Consider the following 16,736-nt stretch of genomic DNA (forward strand, 5'->3'; position numbering starts at 1 on the left):
TCTTAGATATCAAGGGGCAGAGAAATTGAGATCCTTTGAGTTATATGTACAAATTTCATCTTCAAACTCGATAGAACCCTACTTTGTCTGGTTTCCGTTTCCCTCCCTATATTCTTTACTTGTACTTTTTAGATTTAATATGATTCATTTTAGAGTGGCGTTTCCAACAAAATGTGTGTGGAAAAAAATATTACTGCCATGCCCTTGCGACAACATCTCGAAACAAAGCACTTGTCACTTTATTCTATTTTGTTCACTTTACTCAGTTCCTAGGAAAACTTTTATATTACCAATTTTGCGCAACTTACACACACTTTCTTATAAGGAAGGACTGATTGGTATTCAAAGCCTCTCATCTAAACAAATGTGTAGTTCTATTTTAAGCTTTATCAAATCTGCTATCGCTATTAGAAATCGATATGAATTAGTTGATGTGACTATTTGTTAATTCAATTTTAAATACTGTTTTATTGTTGCATATGATTTTACAAGTATTAACTATTATATTCTGATTCAGAAGGGCAAAGGGACACGTTTAGATTTTTAGTCTTTGTAAATTAGCAGATCGAAGATATTCGTTTTTAGAATTATGTAATAAGTATTGTATTTTATGGTGATACATACATATGCTTTTGCACTTTTATGGCAATAGGCCGAATAAAGTTTTCTGACTGACTGACTGAGTGAATAAATAATATGCCCTAGTCATGACGCACAAAGTGTGATTATAGGTTAAGTTAGATGTCTTTCATACTTGCCTTAGGTGTAGGTGTTTTAATGATGAGTGATGAGACTGAGGGGATTCATGTAAATTGGTTGTTTGTAGGTGAACCACAAAGTCATGTTGTAGAGATCAGAAACAATCTCTTTGAAATGCTGATTACCTTGATGGGAATAAAAAGGTGGTATTGCAGAGCAGCGTCCCATAATGTAATTAAAAATATATTTGATGTTTCACAACTATTTAGGAGTTGGAATTACTTCAGAAGAAATTAAATGTGTGGTTTGTAAATCGTCATACGTTCCCCACAACTCTGTTCATGGTTTACATTATACAGGGAACGATGCAGAAGTGCCCATATAACAATTCCTACCGAAGCAACATAAATGGATGCCGCAAAGAGTGTGGCATTTTGACGTGGATAACTAAATGCTGTAAGGGATATTTTGGGAAAGACTGTCAGGGTAAGTTTGTCTAAGCTTACTAAAATCACCCCAGCTTAGCAAAATAGTAATATCAAAACACTTTTTTGTTTCTGCCTTTTTTTTTTATTCTACCACATTCTAAATACACAGACAGTTTTACTCTTTACCTTCTCCAGTCCGTGGTGTTTTCTTTCATCTGTTCATTAAACCAATGATAGAGTTGTCCAGAAACAGGATTTTGTCCCAGCAGTAACTCAATTACACAAATGATGAAATATTGAATTCACAAAAATAAAAACAATCTAAATTGTAATTTGAATAGGAAGGTTGAAGCTTTTCTATTTTCAATTGAGGCCACCCACTCTCAATACTGTATTCTGTTTGATGAACTTATACTGCTCGACAAATCATTCTGTGGATACCAACTTCATTTTTAGCTTCTAATTTCAAATTCCTTCACATTGACAGAACGTTTAAAATGTTTCAATTTACATTTTGTTTCTTTATTTACTTACACTTTATTAATCTCTTAATAGTATTTCATTTTTTAAGAAGTCGGAGACCCTCTGAGTGCGCACTGCAGACCGCCAGTTTTCCCGGACCACAGATTTAAAACAGCTAGCTTAGAGAAATAGGCTGTTAATTGCATGTTTTTACTCTGCAGGTTCTGCAAAAATATATATTGGTTCTTACAGGAGATGTGACCGCGATTTGTTGTGTCAATGGTAAAGGACAAGTGAAATTTAAGTTCACTTGGGAATTGGCTCTTGGTTTTCGAGTATTTAACTTGGCCATATCCCTGATAGGAAGAGAACTACTCAAACCAACTCTACAGCATAGGAGAAGAGTCTCACTAATGGTGTATCACTCAAAGTTTGCCAAAGGAAATTGTTCTACTGTATGCGAGATCAGTTTTCCTCTTTCCCTGTAGGAGTAATATTTGTTAAATTCACAGGAATGTATGTAAGCCTAGACTCTAGGCAGCAGTTAAATTCAAGATCAACGAACCAGGTGTTTTCTTGTTCTTCTTGTTCTTTTTATGAACCAGACTATCACCACATCACTAACTTGCCTTTTCTCTTTTAGAGGAAAACCATCACCAAAGTTGCCACAGCAAATTTACACTAGCACAGATAAATCGGTCATTGGCAAACCATTTCGGCAATTCTCAATTCAGCTTCAAACCCTCATGCAGCACTGAAGCAGTCATCCTCCAAGTGGCTAATCCGCTACTTGTGGCACCTGACACTGCCCAGCAGACCCTAATCATGCTGCTCAATATATCTGGTTTTGACCTCATAAATCACAAAATGGTATGCAGTCAAATATTATCAAACAGTATTGTTGCTAATGCACAGGTATTTGTCTTGCTCACCTACCTCATCCAAGATTATACATTAGTTGTCCATTCAATCAAAAAATCCACCCAGTACACTTTGAGTGCCTGTTCAGTTCATCAGTAATATAGCTTTAATTCAACCCTTTTTAATCTAGACATGCAACCCTCAGGAAGTGTGTTAATAAAACACAATTTCACTGTGCACCAACAACACAATAATAGATAAAAATGTATCCTTTCACTATTGCAACAGCGGCATGAGATTTGCACCATGAAGGTCCTTAGTGCAAACTTAAATACAAGCTGCACTCAATTGGCTGGACCTTTAGTCGGGATGTCAGAGACTAGTAGACTTGCAAACATGTAGGTTTATTAGCAGATTAGCAAAGTTACAAACTAAATCATTAAATATTATAAATGATAAATGGTCAGTTACATGAATGTTTCAGTTATATAGTTCAAATCATTCCAAAGTTAGCAAATACAAAGCACAATGCTAACAGTGGTCATAGAGCAAAATCTAGCAAATCAGTTTCCCTTAAAGGGAACATTCTCTAAAATGCTAAACGAAAGGACAATGGAAAGTTCTTGAGATAAGACAAGCAGACTGTATCAGCAATTAAAGGTACCTAAAATACAAAATCAAATAAAGATTTAGTCAGGTAGCTGAGAAAGAATTTGCTCAACAGTCTAACACTTTGAGCACAAGAAAAGACTTCTGATCTCTAAAAAGTGGAAAGGGGCATTGGAATCTAACTAGCTCGGCAATGCACAATTAAAACATACAGTTCTTTGTACTACTTATAAAGAGAACCAATATCAGTCTCACATTCCACAATAAGACACTTTCTGGCTTACTCCAAGACATCATACAGTGAAAGTTTTCTATATATGCCCCTGCAAGATATATCTCTTAGCAGGATGATACATTGCGATCAGCTTGACCCAGGTTCAAGCATGGAGATTAATTATTCAGCTCTCGGCAAACCACACACAGATCAACACTTCTCACAGAAAACAAACCATTTGCAACATTTTAATTAACTGCTGCAACTTGGCTCCTGAAGAAGAGAAAGAGAAAAATGCTCAGCAAACTCAGAACTATTCATTTTAAATGAGTTTCTCAAACTGAGCCTTAAATTAACGCTATGTGCAAATCATTAACTATGGTCAACCTTAAAGTGAAAATCACACTTTATATATGTGTGTTAGAGTAGTACAGATTAGAAAAATGTAATGTATAAAAATAAAACCGTGACAGACTGTCGCCACTACCAAATCCACAAAATCCATTAGTAGACTCTAAACCAGAATCCATGAAATTAAAACATTTGATAGAATATGTCCTTTCTGAAGACAGAATTTGTTGTCTTTAAAGATGTATTTCATTAAAGCAAAAAGTTTACCTTGCTACTAAGACCTTTTGACATCACATTGCAAACAAGAGGCCACTTTGGTCTAACCGCCAGCCATCAAATTCAGTTTTAACCACATGCCTTGGCAAGGAAACCCTTACAGGCCTTCTCAGGACTCAGGGGTGTCATGGATTGAATGCTGGCAAAAGACTGAAGACATTTTATGGATAGGCCAACACCAATTATCAGAAACTAATCTCCCAGTTCTGGGCAGGTTTAAGCATTCAGGGAATCCCTTCTAACTCCCATAATCAAAAATGTTTGAAGCAGCCAACCTAGCTCGAATGGGGTGCAAATTATATGACAAAATGGTAGGCTCCCAACTCTAGCAGTGTGTCAAGTTTTATTGCATGCTGGACACCAACCAGTTGTATTTGTTCCAGAACATGAAAAAACTCTGGTCATTGTGGCCACTGCAGATGAAAGTTCACCAATCATGTTTGTACTGCTGAAATTGTCAGTGGCCTTAGATACTGTCTCACAAGAGGACCTTTTAAGGGTTATCCAAAAGGCCTGAATTGCTCCCAGTGAAACACTTCATCTTTTAGTTCTCTGCAGCAAGAACTAGTGTGCCAAACTGCTCGCCATCTCTGAACTCACCTAAATCATACATACATTTGAAGATGTCTCACCGCTCTATTCATTCATGCTTAAATGCTACTTTCTCCCTGTCATGAAGCACCTGTGACTCTACTTTCAGTCCTATGCTGACAACACCAATATCTGTATCTATCTCCATCTAAGAATGGTTATTGTAGGCTTCTTTGCAATTATATGGGGCATCAGACACCTAGAGGAATAGGTGGAGAAGTGAAGCCTCAAATTGAAGGGACAGCATCAATGTTGATAGGTGAAACCCTTCCACATGCCTGTCTCAACCTCTGTTCCTACCCCTTTTTTGTACACTGCAACAGTCACATAAATAGCACAGATATTAAAGGAGCCTTTAATGAGGCAATGTCTATGAGCCAGTTCTAACATTGTGCCATTGTACCAGATTGCCATGCTTCAATCATAGCCACACTTCTCATTTAGCCGACTATGCAAATTAGCTTTTAACAAGTCTTTTAAGCTACTGACTCAAGTATTTTTTTTTTAAAAAGGGTGGTAAGGGATAATTTTGCTTTCCATAACAAATTTTGCTAAAATTAGTTTGCAAAAAAATCTTAAATATCTTATACAATAACGTCACTTTAACCATATTAGTCACTGGAATCTATCGAACAAAAACAAACTTTAGCTTAAAATATTTAACAATATTCAACACAGTTTTAAATGTAAGATTTAAAGACTTCCACTGAAGAACATTCTGTAAATAATTTAAAATATATTGTAAATATTTGGGAATAGTAAATCAACATTTTAGGATGAATAGATAAAGTATTAGGGGTAAAGCCAAGTCAGAGTTTCCATAGGGAGAGCATTTTTTTGTTTTGCTTATAACTTTGGTGCCATTTGATGAGTCTTCACAAAAAAACAATTAATTGGACCAACTCGTTCTACTTATACCCTCATATATTACATCACTCATGACATCTTTAATGACATCCTTCATTATATGAATTATTAGAATTAAAGAACAATGTTGTTCAACTTACTAATGAGTACGGACGTTCCCATGGTAATATGTGATATCAATGAGGTGGGTCACAATTTGTGACCCCCTTGAGACTCGCAACACTCACAGGGATGGTGGCCTGCTGGAGACAGCAGACCACCATGTCTGTGACTGCTTTTAAATAAAGCTGTTTTTTTTTTTTTTGTAATGCATGTAATAAAGGAAAACGAGATGCATTACAAAACTAAAAAATGAAATGTTTTCGTTTCATTTTTTCAGAGCAGGCAGTGGTCCTCTAGAAAAATGTTTTTAATGGCAGTCACAAAGGGGAAGGGGTCCCATTTGAAATGGGTGCTAACTGCGATTGCTTTGCGACCGCATTCGCGGTCACAAAGCAATCTGGCATTGCACTGCGACTCATAATTAGGAGGGAGACTCCCCTTCCTAATTGCGACTCGCAAAAGGGGTTTTGTGCATTGCCAAGTGCAGTTTGCACATCGCAAACAGTGAAATTCGCTGTTTGCGATGTGCAAACTGTTTGCTACATCTGGCCCTTAGTGTTTTTAGTTTTGTTAAAATATTAGTTCTTGTCTCATTTCATCGCCTAATTGCTTCTTATTAACCATTGTGTTTTCCAGAGGAAATATAGATGTATATATATATATTAATATATATATAGCGAGAAAGTGAATGAAAATAATCAAAACTTTACAGTCATAGTAAGTTGTAGTATGGCTGTTCCTTCAAAGGATGCTCCAGTGGGTTCACTAATCTACCTAACCTCCCTTGTATTGCTACACTCCTGATCCTCAGTGCTCTAGTCTGTTGCGGCTTGCAGTGAAAATACCTTACTGTTTTTGTAATTGCATATCTTGGCAAAGTTTCTTTTATCCAACCAGTGATGGTTTAATTTATTGTGTAGTTCTATAAGGAGCCAGCATTGTCATATTCATTGGTTGGAGTTATCCAGTTTTGCAATGAAGTTGAAGGGTGCCTTTCTCTTCATTCCATTTGTTTTATTTTCCACAATATGGACACTATGTTATGTTTACGTTACCCTTGCCTCCCAAGGTCGCTTTGCAGGTGCTCCATGGTATCCAATTCGCCAAGTAGAGGCTTACTAAGCTTGCTGAGCCTTCTCTTTGCAGCACATGTAGTTGTCAGAGCATGTGGTGAGTGTCCAGGGTGGGGGGGGACCTTACACAGAATTATAGAGTCTGTCATCATCTACTGCACTCACATTTTAAACCATATCTACCAGGCTTCTTCTTTTTTTTTTTTACTTAACGCACCATTAGCATCTGAGATTAATTTTTAAATGCAGATCCCTCACAAGATCATGGTTATAACTGGAAAACGTTATCAGTGGCTATCTTTTAGAGTAGATTTCACCCTGCCTAGTAAGTAGGGTAGGGGGTGGAGATGGTAGTCCTTTTACCACTCACAAGCTTGTCACTCATCGCCACTTGATTAATCAGCTTCTCCACATAGTACTCCCCAGAGTAGTTAGGGGAAAATATCCTTATTACCATACAAAACGCCCACCAAAGGACTAGTCAGAAAGGCTGCTTTTTCCATCTGCTTGCCACCACTTTCTAGTACACTTCGCTTTCTAAATTTTAGATTACTTTTCTACAATTCAAACTTTACAATTTCCTTTCAGAGCTTCACAAGTCCTCATTCTCCAGAAACAAATTCTTACTCCTTATGGCAATATCTAGAAACAATTCTAGTTTGTCACAAAAACAAAACATTATGGTTAACTTTTGCCAGTGCTTTTAGACCTTAGAAACAAAATCCTAACTTAAGCAATAAATCACTGAACACTCACTTTCCAGAAAACAAAGCATATCCTCGCCCACCAAGTTCTTCTCAGATAGGTAGGACAGCTGACTGGAAATGCTGTTGTTCCGTTTACCCAAATTAACTACTACTGTTAAACTGTATAATGTCACTAAGCAAAACGTTCATGCCAGCATTGTAAGAAAGGCAAAACCTTCATCTTCATGTTCAACTGTGCCTTTACACTTGATTCATAAAAGCTGAAGTAACCAAACTCACCCATCATTGTCTAGACATTCTCTAGAAAAAATAGGCAATACCACCATCTACCTATAGAAACTACCTCCAGAAGTCTCCTTATTATGGTACCCAAATACACACCGACACCTGGAAGCAGCAGTCAGTGCTTCTCAAGATCAAAAGCAGCCGCCCAAAATCATATTACTTCTCACCCATTTGAATAAATATGCATTTGCCCTCTATTTATACATGCTTTAAATATCTATATATACTTCACAGGTGGATTTACCAGGGTACCCCTGCATACTCATTTTCACACACAAGGCTGCAAAAAAGTAAACCCACCTTTCCTAACTTCTCATTAATAATGTCCTACATCCATTTCACAAAGAAAGAGATGATGAGATACCAACCTTTCATCCCAGAGACACCATAGAAAAGCAACCCCTTCCTCTTGCTATGTGTTCACCCACCTCCTCAATTTATTTATTTCTGTAGGCTAAAAAACCTTGAGTGATACACCAAACTGTACAAAAAATAGAAGATGCATCCACTTATCCTGAGTTAGAATTTGGAAGGACACTTTTGCTAACCCACCAAATGTAATTTAAGTGTGCATTACTGCTCTCTTCCTCTTCAGGAAACACCGATCCAGCACTCAAGTAGCCAAATATGGGTGTGATTTGTGCCCTTTTAAAACTTCAGATTAGTATTGCCCACTAGGTTCTGGGTGAAAATGCCCAAATAGATTAAGGACTCCAATGTCCTGGGTTATCAGTTCAAAACAGTTATCACACTTTTAACAGCTGAAGGAAAATAATACCGCTAACCAGATGCACTCAATAAAATGTGGTATGCTTCACTGACTGCTGACAGTAAACTGAATGCTATGAATTTGCTGAACATATTTTTGTGTTGTAGCTTGTCCAGGAGGACCAGAGTCCCCTTGTAATAGCCGTGGTGTGTGCGACGATGGAGTCACTAGAACCGGAGAATGCACATGTAATAGAGGATTCAATGGCACGTCTTGTGAGCTGTGTCTGCTCGGAAGATTTGGGCCAGAGTGTAAATGTAAGTTTGCCTTTATCTCTGTTGCAAAAAGCATGATGAGATTAGTAGTTGTAACTCTTTTTACAATCTAGGCCTCTTGAATTTTGAGATTATGTGGCAGTGGCATAATATGCATAGTTACCAATTAGAGATTTCTAGCAAAATTTATCAATAGCTGTGAAATGTCCTGTTTCAGCAAAAAAAAGTTCTACATTACACGTACCAATAGTTATACAAAAATTTGCAAGAGAAACACATATGTTCACTGGCCTATCTTTAAAGAGTTACTACAGTTGTCCCTACAGTGATGAGTTCGTTGAGGGGATGAGGAGCTTTTGTGCTTTTGCTGAGTTAAAGCTCCTTCATGAAGTAAAAACATGGATATGTTAGTCCTTCCTCATTTCAGCGAAATAAACAAATGGATGTCTTGACACTATTTTCTTAAAAACCAATAGGTCTTGACTCTAAAAGGCCTATCTCTGCAATGCTTTATTCAATTTTGAAATGGGGTTTCTGTTAACCACTAGACTGTTAGGGTGTTCCCTCCTTGGTACTTGGGAGAGTGTAAGCCATGGTCAAGCCACAGTCCTGTGCCGGGTGAACCACAAAAAGTCAATAAATTAACCTGTAATTGATCCTGGGCATCTTGGCACAAAAAGCAGTCAGGCCTAACTTAGAGGCAATGTGTAAAGTTTTTCCGCAGCACCCAAACAGTAATAAAATGAAAGCACAACAGAAGAAAAAACCCACACCAATTTAGAGAAATAGAGCACACTTAAATACATTGTTTGACACCAAAATGACAATAATACAAACAGTATAACCAGAATTATGAATTTTTTAAGTGTTTAGTAAAATATATTGCCTAAAACATCAAAGTGCCAACTGCAGACATCTATTGGGTGAGACCAGGTCAAAGTAAAAAAATATGGCTGACCGCAATGGCAAGTGGTTCAGATATAAGTGGATTAGGCCTGTCAGTACTTAACTTCAGACTTAGAAGACATTCTGAGGAAATGTGTCTGAGAAGGTAAAGTTCAAAGGGGCAAGGCTGCAAGATGTGTCAGAGGATGAAATTTCATTGTCAGATGCCTTTGGTTGATCCCACAGTGAAGATTTCTAAGTTCGGACTTCCAGCGAGACTAGGCAGAGGGCTGTAACCAAAGACAGTTCCACGAGGTCAGATACCCTTTGCCAAAGGACCCGTGTATAGGATTTTCTGCTGCCGAGAAGAACGTAGCACTAGAAAGCGTAAAGTCAATCCAACCGGTGATGCACTTCATGTGGATAGGCAAGCAGGTTGGGCCCTGTTCTTTTTCTGGTTCTCCGAGCACTTCGAAGCCAAATTTATTTTAAATCCTCAGTTATGGTTTTTGGCCATCTGGGAACCTTTTGCACCACAACCAAAGGTCCAGGACTAGTGGGATACCTCTTGGGGCTTTGTGACTCACTCAGGCTGGGTCCAGGTGCGGGTTCAAGATAGTGGGAGCATTTATGTTACAGGAGGCCAGCAAACTTCTGTCAGTCCTGGTTGCAGGTGAAGATGCAAGGCTCAACAGCAGGGCTGGCCCCTGAGGATTCAAGGCAGGCTCCAGGCAGCAAAGCAGTCCTTCCAGGTGCAGCATCAGTCTGGCCACAGCAGCAGGCAGTCCTCTGAGAATCCTTCTGCAGGTTTAGTAGTGAACTGAAGAGTGGGTCTGAATGTCTTATTTTTATACCCTGGTGTTGTCATTTTGGGTGGCGGGAGAAGCTTCTGGGAAGTTTCTTTGAAGTGCATGGAATTTCCTGACTCTCCTGCCCTGGCTCCAAGCTGGGTGCAGTGACAATACTGGGTCGTTAGGCCCTTTGTGTGAAGGCAGAGCACCGACTATTCAGTTATAAGTGGGCCTGTGCTCAACTCTGCCCTCATCCTGCCCGCAGATGGACATTTGAGGCACATGTAATCCCTCTACTGTGAGACTGACTGGGAGGAATTCACAAACTCTGTTAGGTACCCCCAGTCATGTCACCCAAGACAGGCTGCAGGCACAAAGGGCTAAGGGTAGGAAAATGCCAGCTTTGTAAATGAGCCATTTTCTAAATTGAAAAGAGAAATCCGACTTAACCATTAAAGGGGGTTTACCATTACAGTTTCATAGGTGCCCCACATGATAGGTCTACCTGTTTCAAATTAGGAATTACAGGTTATTAATTATGATAAAGAGTCCCCAATGTTATCCTATGGGAGGGGTAGGCCTCCCAGTAGTGAAAAACATATTTAGGTGTTTTTCACCGCCAATACTCAGCACCCTACTCTGTGGGCTACCTAGAGCCTACCTTAGGGTTGACATATATGTAGTAAAAGGGGAGTTTAAAGCTTAGCAAGGGGGTTCAAATGCCAAGTCAACATGGCAGTTTAAAAACTGCACACACAAGCTGCAGTGGCAAGCCTGTGACATGTTTAAAAGGCTATTTAAGTGAGTGGCACAATCAGTGCTGCTGGCCCACTGGTAGCATTTAATTTACAGGCCCTGGGTATATGATATACCACACTGCAGGGGATTTACTGGTAAATTAAATATGCCAATTGGACATAAGAAGAGCCAATCAAACCAAGTTTAAAGGAGAGAGCACAAACACTTTAGCACTAGTTAGCAGGGATAAAGTGCACAGAGTCCTAAGGCCAACAAAAATGAATTCAAGAAAAAGTGGAGGGTAAAAGGCAAAACATTTCACAGTGACCTTGCAGAAAGGACATGGTCCAATGGTGTTTAATCCTTTTTTGGATGTTTGGATTAGTTTGTGTTTAAGTATTAGTAATTTTTTCACACAAAAGGCATCCAGGCCACATTACTGTCCTTTTTTCCCTCATCTTGGGGATTCTAAGGGTAGCCATTGTTTGTAAATTCCCCTGGAGGGAACCTAGAAATTAGAAAACATATAACAAAATTTTGGAAAAATTGAAAAAAGTGCTGTGCAAGAAAGCATAATCGTTTTGGCTGAAAATGGCCTTGCTGTGCTAAGATTGTAATCCTCCCAGTTCTCCAGAACAAACATAATTATAAAAAAGTCACCTCACGTTTTGCATTTGATTAACTGGCACTCCAATTTTCCTATTTTTGTAGTCTCAGTGTACGTGGAATTTGTGGTGAAAATAAGTATGAAACCCATGGAGGAAACCGGAAATCTATACATTTCTGAAAACTATACAATATGTGAATTTAGCAAGGGATAATTTGTGTAGATTTCCTATGGTTTTCCCACAAAAACCTATTATTGAAATTAAAAAGCAATACATCTTATTAGAGAAATATAAATTAGTGACAAAGATTTTAATAAGTCATATTACCATTTACAAAAGTGACATACTGTTATATCCATCAGACCCTTCTGTTTACAGGGATACGTAGCGTTTGTTGGTTGTCCAAAAACGTGAAACCTGGAGCCAACACCTGACCTGCTGCCTATAAAAAAATTCATTGTGTACTGACTATGCAGCAATACATATGGTAAAATCTAATGAATGAAATATGAACATATGCCCAAGATACTGAGTCTAGACTCAATGGTTATGGTTGCACCTCTGAATTTGGGGTTACCTATAGTATTATGCGATTTAGAGGGCATTTTGCACAATGTTTTCTTTCATGCCCACTGACCTATATTTGAAAGCCAAAAATGGAACTAAAGCCAACTTGCAATAACAAATGCCCTACTTTTCTGTGATAAAAAATGGTACCCTTGTGTTGGTGGGCCTAATGCTTGCAACAGGAAAGGCCCCGAAAATGGAATATGAAGACATCTTATTCATAAATCAACACTCTTTTGGCGACATGGGTAGCCGCAGAATTTGGGCCCATAATCAGCCATGACCTAGTGAAATCTACCAACCATAAACATTTCTGAAACACTGACATAGGGGGCGTCCAGGGTTCCCTGGCTTGCATGGATCCCACTACATTTTCTTATACACAATGCTATGAAAATCTTAAGACTTGGCTAAAAACATTCATTTTCCTCAAACTTCTGGGAGAAAAAGTTTTGTAATATGTGGGGATCCACAAAATTCCAATTCCTACACTTCTCCCGATAAACATGGCACCATTTTTATAGGGGTGAGCCTAGCGCCTATTACACGTCAGGTCCCAAAATTCAACAATCAAATTTTCCAAGTCAAAATCTTTCCTTTTTTATCACGTGGGAATCTGTGGCTTTTGGACCTGTGGGCAGCCAAACTCGGAGAAACCTATGAAAACCCAGACATTTCTGAACACTAGACATCCAGGGCAGTGGACCCCACTACCTTTGCTGTAAATCTCAACTTTTGCTAAAAAAATGCGTTTTCCTCACATTTCTACGAGGAAAGGTTCAGGAATCAGCGCAAATCCACAAAATTCCTATCACTCAGCTTCCCCCAAAGAAAAAGCTACCTCACTTGTGTGGGTGGGCCTTGTGCCCGAAACAGGAATGGATCAAACCATGCCAAGTCAATATGGTCTTCACCTAGAAATGTGAGGAAAGTGCATAAGTCACACCACTCTGGACTCAACTGCATGTTTAGTTTTCAGGAATGTCTGGTTTAGTATATTTTCTTGGTGGCCGGGGGACCCTGTGACTGATTAGTGCAGCCATTTAGCATGGCAATTGAGAGGAAATTACGATTTACCCCCAGTCTGCGGGTTGGTATGTAAAAACTACATCCACAAGAATTGAAATTTCCTCTTGCTTGATAGTCCCCGGTGGGACAGAAAGACTGTTATGGCTTTAGGGGTGCATGTGCAGCCTGATGTCAGGGCGGCCACCCCATTATTTCTATAAAAGCATCTCTGGCATCCAGTGAGCTATCTGTGGGCAAACCCCTCGATATGGCCCATTTGGTGGCAGAATTACTTTATTGCCCCTTTTAGGTTAGGGGGCGTGGCCAGAAGCTAGGGTTGGCTGCCTCCACTCTTTTCTTTGCCCTACTTTTTCCATGATAGGTAGTGGCCATGGGAGGACAGGTTGGGGGTAAACCCCACATCTGTCGCCAATCTAGCTAGCAGAAAAACTGATTTTTTTTTTTGGGGGGGGAGCCCTCACCCTTGCCTGGAGGGGCACTTCCCCATTTCTGGAGTCTAGACGGGAATCGCACTCCCTCAGCAATCCCTGAGTGAAGATAAACCAGGAAGTAAATTAATTGGGAAGAGCAGTTTTTGTAGACTGCACCTACAAGCCAGGTGTATTTTCGTGATTCCAAAACACTGTTTATATACATATTTGGCTTTTTATAAATGGGTTGTCATATACAATACATACACATTCTACATACTTCCTTATCTTTCGAGAGATTTTTAGACATTTATATACGTCGATAAAAAAGAAGAAAGTGTGTTGGCAACCTAAAAGGAACAGGGTAAATTGTGAGGAGGTTGACATAAAGGATGTTTGACATACATTCAGTGCATTTAAGAATCAGGCTTTTACATACATTCGCAGTGTTCAAGTGCTGCACATAGTTCAGAGAGAAGGAAAATGTCACACAGAAAAGAGATTGTCACTCCGTGCACATCATTTCCGGTGCACAGAACCCTGCAGAAGGCTCCCGGGGTATTCTGTATGTAGGAAGGAAATTTGCAGTGCTTTGGTATCTGTGATGGAGTATCAAACATGCATTTTGTAGCACTGTGGCATTGTTACTCTCAAGAGATAACTAAACGTGAACTGAGAGGAACTGTGCATGCAGACTGGCTGGTTGAATAAAAAAAGGCAAGATGACAGCTGCCCATGGTGTGAGATTATCGGAGGGAAACAAGTGAAGTGGGCAGAAATAAAACTACAGTGACATGTTGGTTACGGCTCGAATCTGTCACTAGTGTATGCTTTTACTCTTAAAAAATGGATGTCAAAAACGGTTGTATGATGGAACCACGCATGCCGGAACAACGCATGCTTTAACAACACGGTTGTAACCAGGACTGCGTCATTTCCACGCATGCCTTTACAAAGAATTTAATTGTAAAAGCATGCCTAGTAAAGGCATGTGTGGAAACAGCATGCCAAACAACATGCGCAGGTCTGTCATGCAACCCCACCCACCCTGAGGCCCAAAATTACCCCCACCCCTAATACCTAGACTACCCCAATCACCCACCCACTATGAGGCTAAAAAACAAATGATCCCAATCCCCCATCCCTGCCCCTAACACCTAAAGTACCCCGACCCGCCCTGAACCCTAAAAAAAAACTAACCTGATCCCCCACCCCTGCCTCATAAAACTAAACTACCCCTACAACCCCACCAAACCTGATCCCTAAAAAAGAACTATCTCGACCTCACACCTAAAAACTAAACTACCCCGACCACCCGACCTAAAAAAACTACCCTGACACCCCAAACCCCTGCCCCTAAAAAACTAAACTACCCCAACACCCCACACCCGCCCTGAGCCCTAAAACCTTCCCCCATAAGTAAACTACCCGACCCCCACACACCCTAAACCCTAAAAAAACTATCCCAACCCAAACCCGCCCCTAAAATCTAAATTACCCCGACCCTCCCACCCGCCCTAAAAATTACCCCAACCCCACCACCCCAGCCCTTAAAAACTCAAGTAAATAGGAACCCACCCTAAGCCCTAAATCCACCCCCACGGCTAAAAACTACACACCAACCCTTCCCCAACTCCACTTCTCTCCTCCCTCCTCCCACCCTTCCTTAAACCGTCCCCCACCCCTTTAAAAATAAACTACCCAGCCACACCCTAAGCTCTAAATAAAGATAAATACTCAAACTCCCCCACTCCTGCACCTAAAAACAAAATAATAGCCAGACGCCCCCACCCATAGCCCTAAAAAAAACAAAAAACCGAACCCCCCACCAACCCCAATCCCTTAATCCACCCCCCACCCTCCCTCATCCCTACTTACCTCACAGCGTCCTCTCCTGGCTAGTCTTGCCTGGGAAACATCCGCTTTGTTAAGGACGCGTTGTTAGGGAGGTTACTCGTCAAAACCCAGTTATTTATAGTCTATAATTTTCAATATTTATCGGGTCATTTATGCATGAGACAGGTGAAATAAATCTAGTTTTACTGTCTAAAACATTCACTGGGACTGCTGGACCGACGTCCAGTTACCCAACAGAGAATTTTAAAGCTGTCAAAACAAGCTGACATAGCTGAAGGAACAATCCAGGCACTTTAAGAAATTGATATTCCACGGCAAGAAGGTTATTTTCTCAATATTTGAGGAAAAGGTTTCATTTTAGCATAATATTTTGTTTATTAATCTTGTGCAGGCCTATGTGTGTTTGTATGTGTATGCTATTTCTACAACGTGAACCTAGCCAAAGGACAGCAGACTGCTCGATAGGGCCAAAGACGAGCATAATATTAATGAGTGATAGGAGCAGTAGCTGAGTCGTGGTGTAGTGTCCTTTAAAGAGGTGTGTCTTCAACTGCTTCCTAAATTGGAGCAGTAATGAGCTTTCTTGATGAATACAGGAATGTTTTTCCAGATCCTGGGGGCAAAGATGTAAAAGCTTGCCATCTTGTTTTACATCTTTTTTTCACTTATTAGTATGCTGGATGATAGTGCCCAGGGTACAGGTGTGCCGAGAACCATCGGAAATGGTGTGCTTGTCTGCAGGATAAGCTGGGGTGCTGTAAATATTCCAGTTGGTTTTGAAGATGGTGCAGGCCGTCAAGGGGAGTTTATGGAGTTCCCTCGTGATGTGGAGGATGTTATCATATTTTGTTCACGCTCTGGATGAGATGCGCTGTGTAGTATAGGATGATCTTATGGGGTGGAAGTATAGAACGAATCACTTTATTAAATGTAGGGCCGGGGGCTTTTCAAAACTGACAGATTTAGTATTATATGGGACAGGTTTGGCCCAAAATGGTACTTACAGGAGATAATTATTGGTTGTAATGTTTGTTCAATATTTTGCTTGCAGTGTTAAAAGCAATTGATACAAATAGGATGTTCAGGAGAAGAGAGCTGATTGCCAGCATCATTGAAACACAAGTTTCGAAGCGACCAGTCAACTTGAAAAATATCTTACTGAAAGTAAATGGATCGATGTTTTCCAAAAAGGCCCAAATAATTTGGAGAAAGATGAAGACTTAGTGCTGTCTGTGTGTAGGGCAAAATCAATTAATTTAACTTCTCTGTGTTGCCAGGTGCTAATTTGCAGAGAAGGCAGTTCTCACTGAGGGTTGATTTTACTGGACCCCACAATTCCTAT

General features: G+C 39.9%; 1 protein-coding gene across 1 annotated transcript in view; it reads left to right on the forward strand.

The window, feature by feature from the left end:
- Positions 1–16,736, forward strand: part of STAB2 (stabilin 2) — an 805,158-nt gene that overhangs the window by 665,186 nt on the left and 123,236 nt on the right. Inside the window, 2 exon segments of the mRNA XM_069228991.1 lie at positions 1,059–1,185; positions 8,402–8,551. Of these exon segments, the coding sequence (XP_069085092.1) occupies positions 1,059–1,185; positions 8,402–8,551 (277 nt within the window).

The sequence above is a fragment of the Pleurodeles waltl genome, chromosome 4_1 (assembly GCF_031143425.1).
Source record: "Pleurodeles waltl isolate 20211129_DDA chromosome 4_1, aPleWal1.hap1.20221129, whole genome shotgun sequence".
NCBI classification, from domain to species: Eukaryota; Metazoa; Chordata; class Amphibia; order Caudata; family Salamandridae; genus Pleurodeles; species Pleurodeles waltl.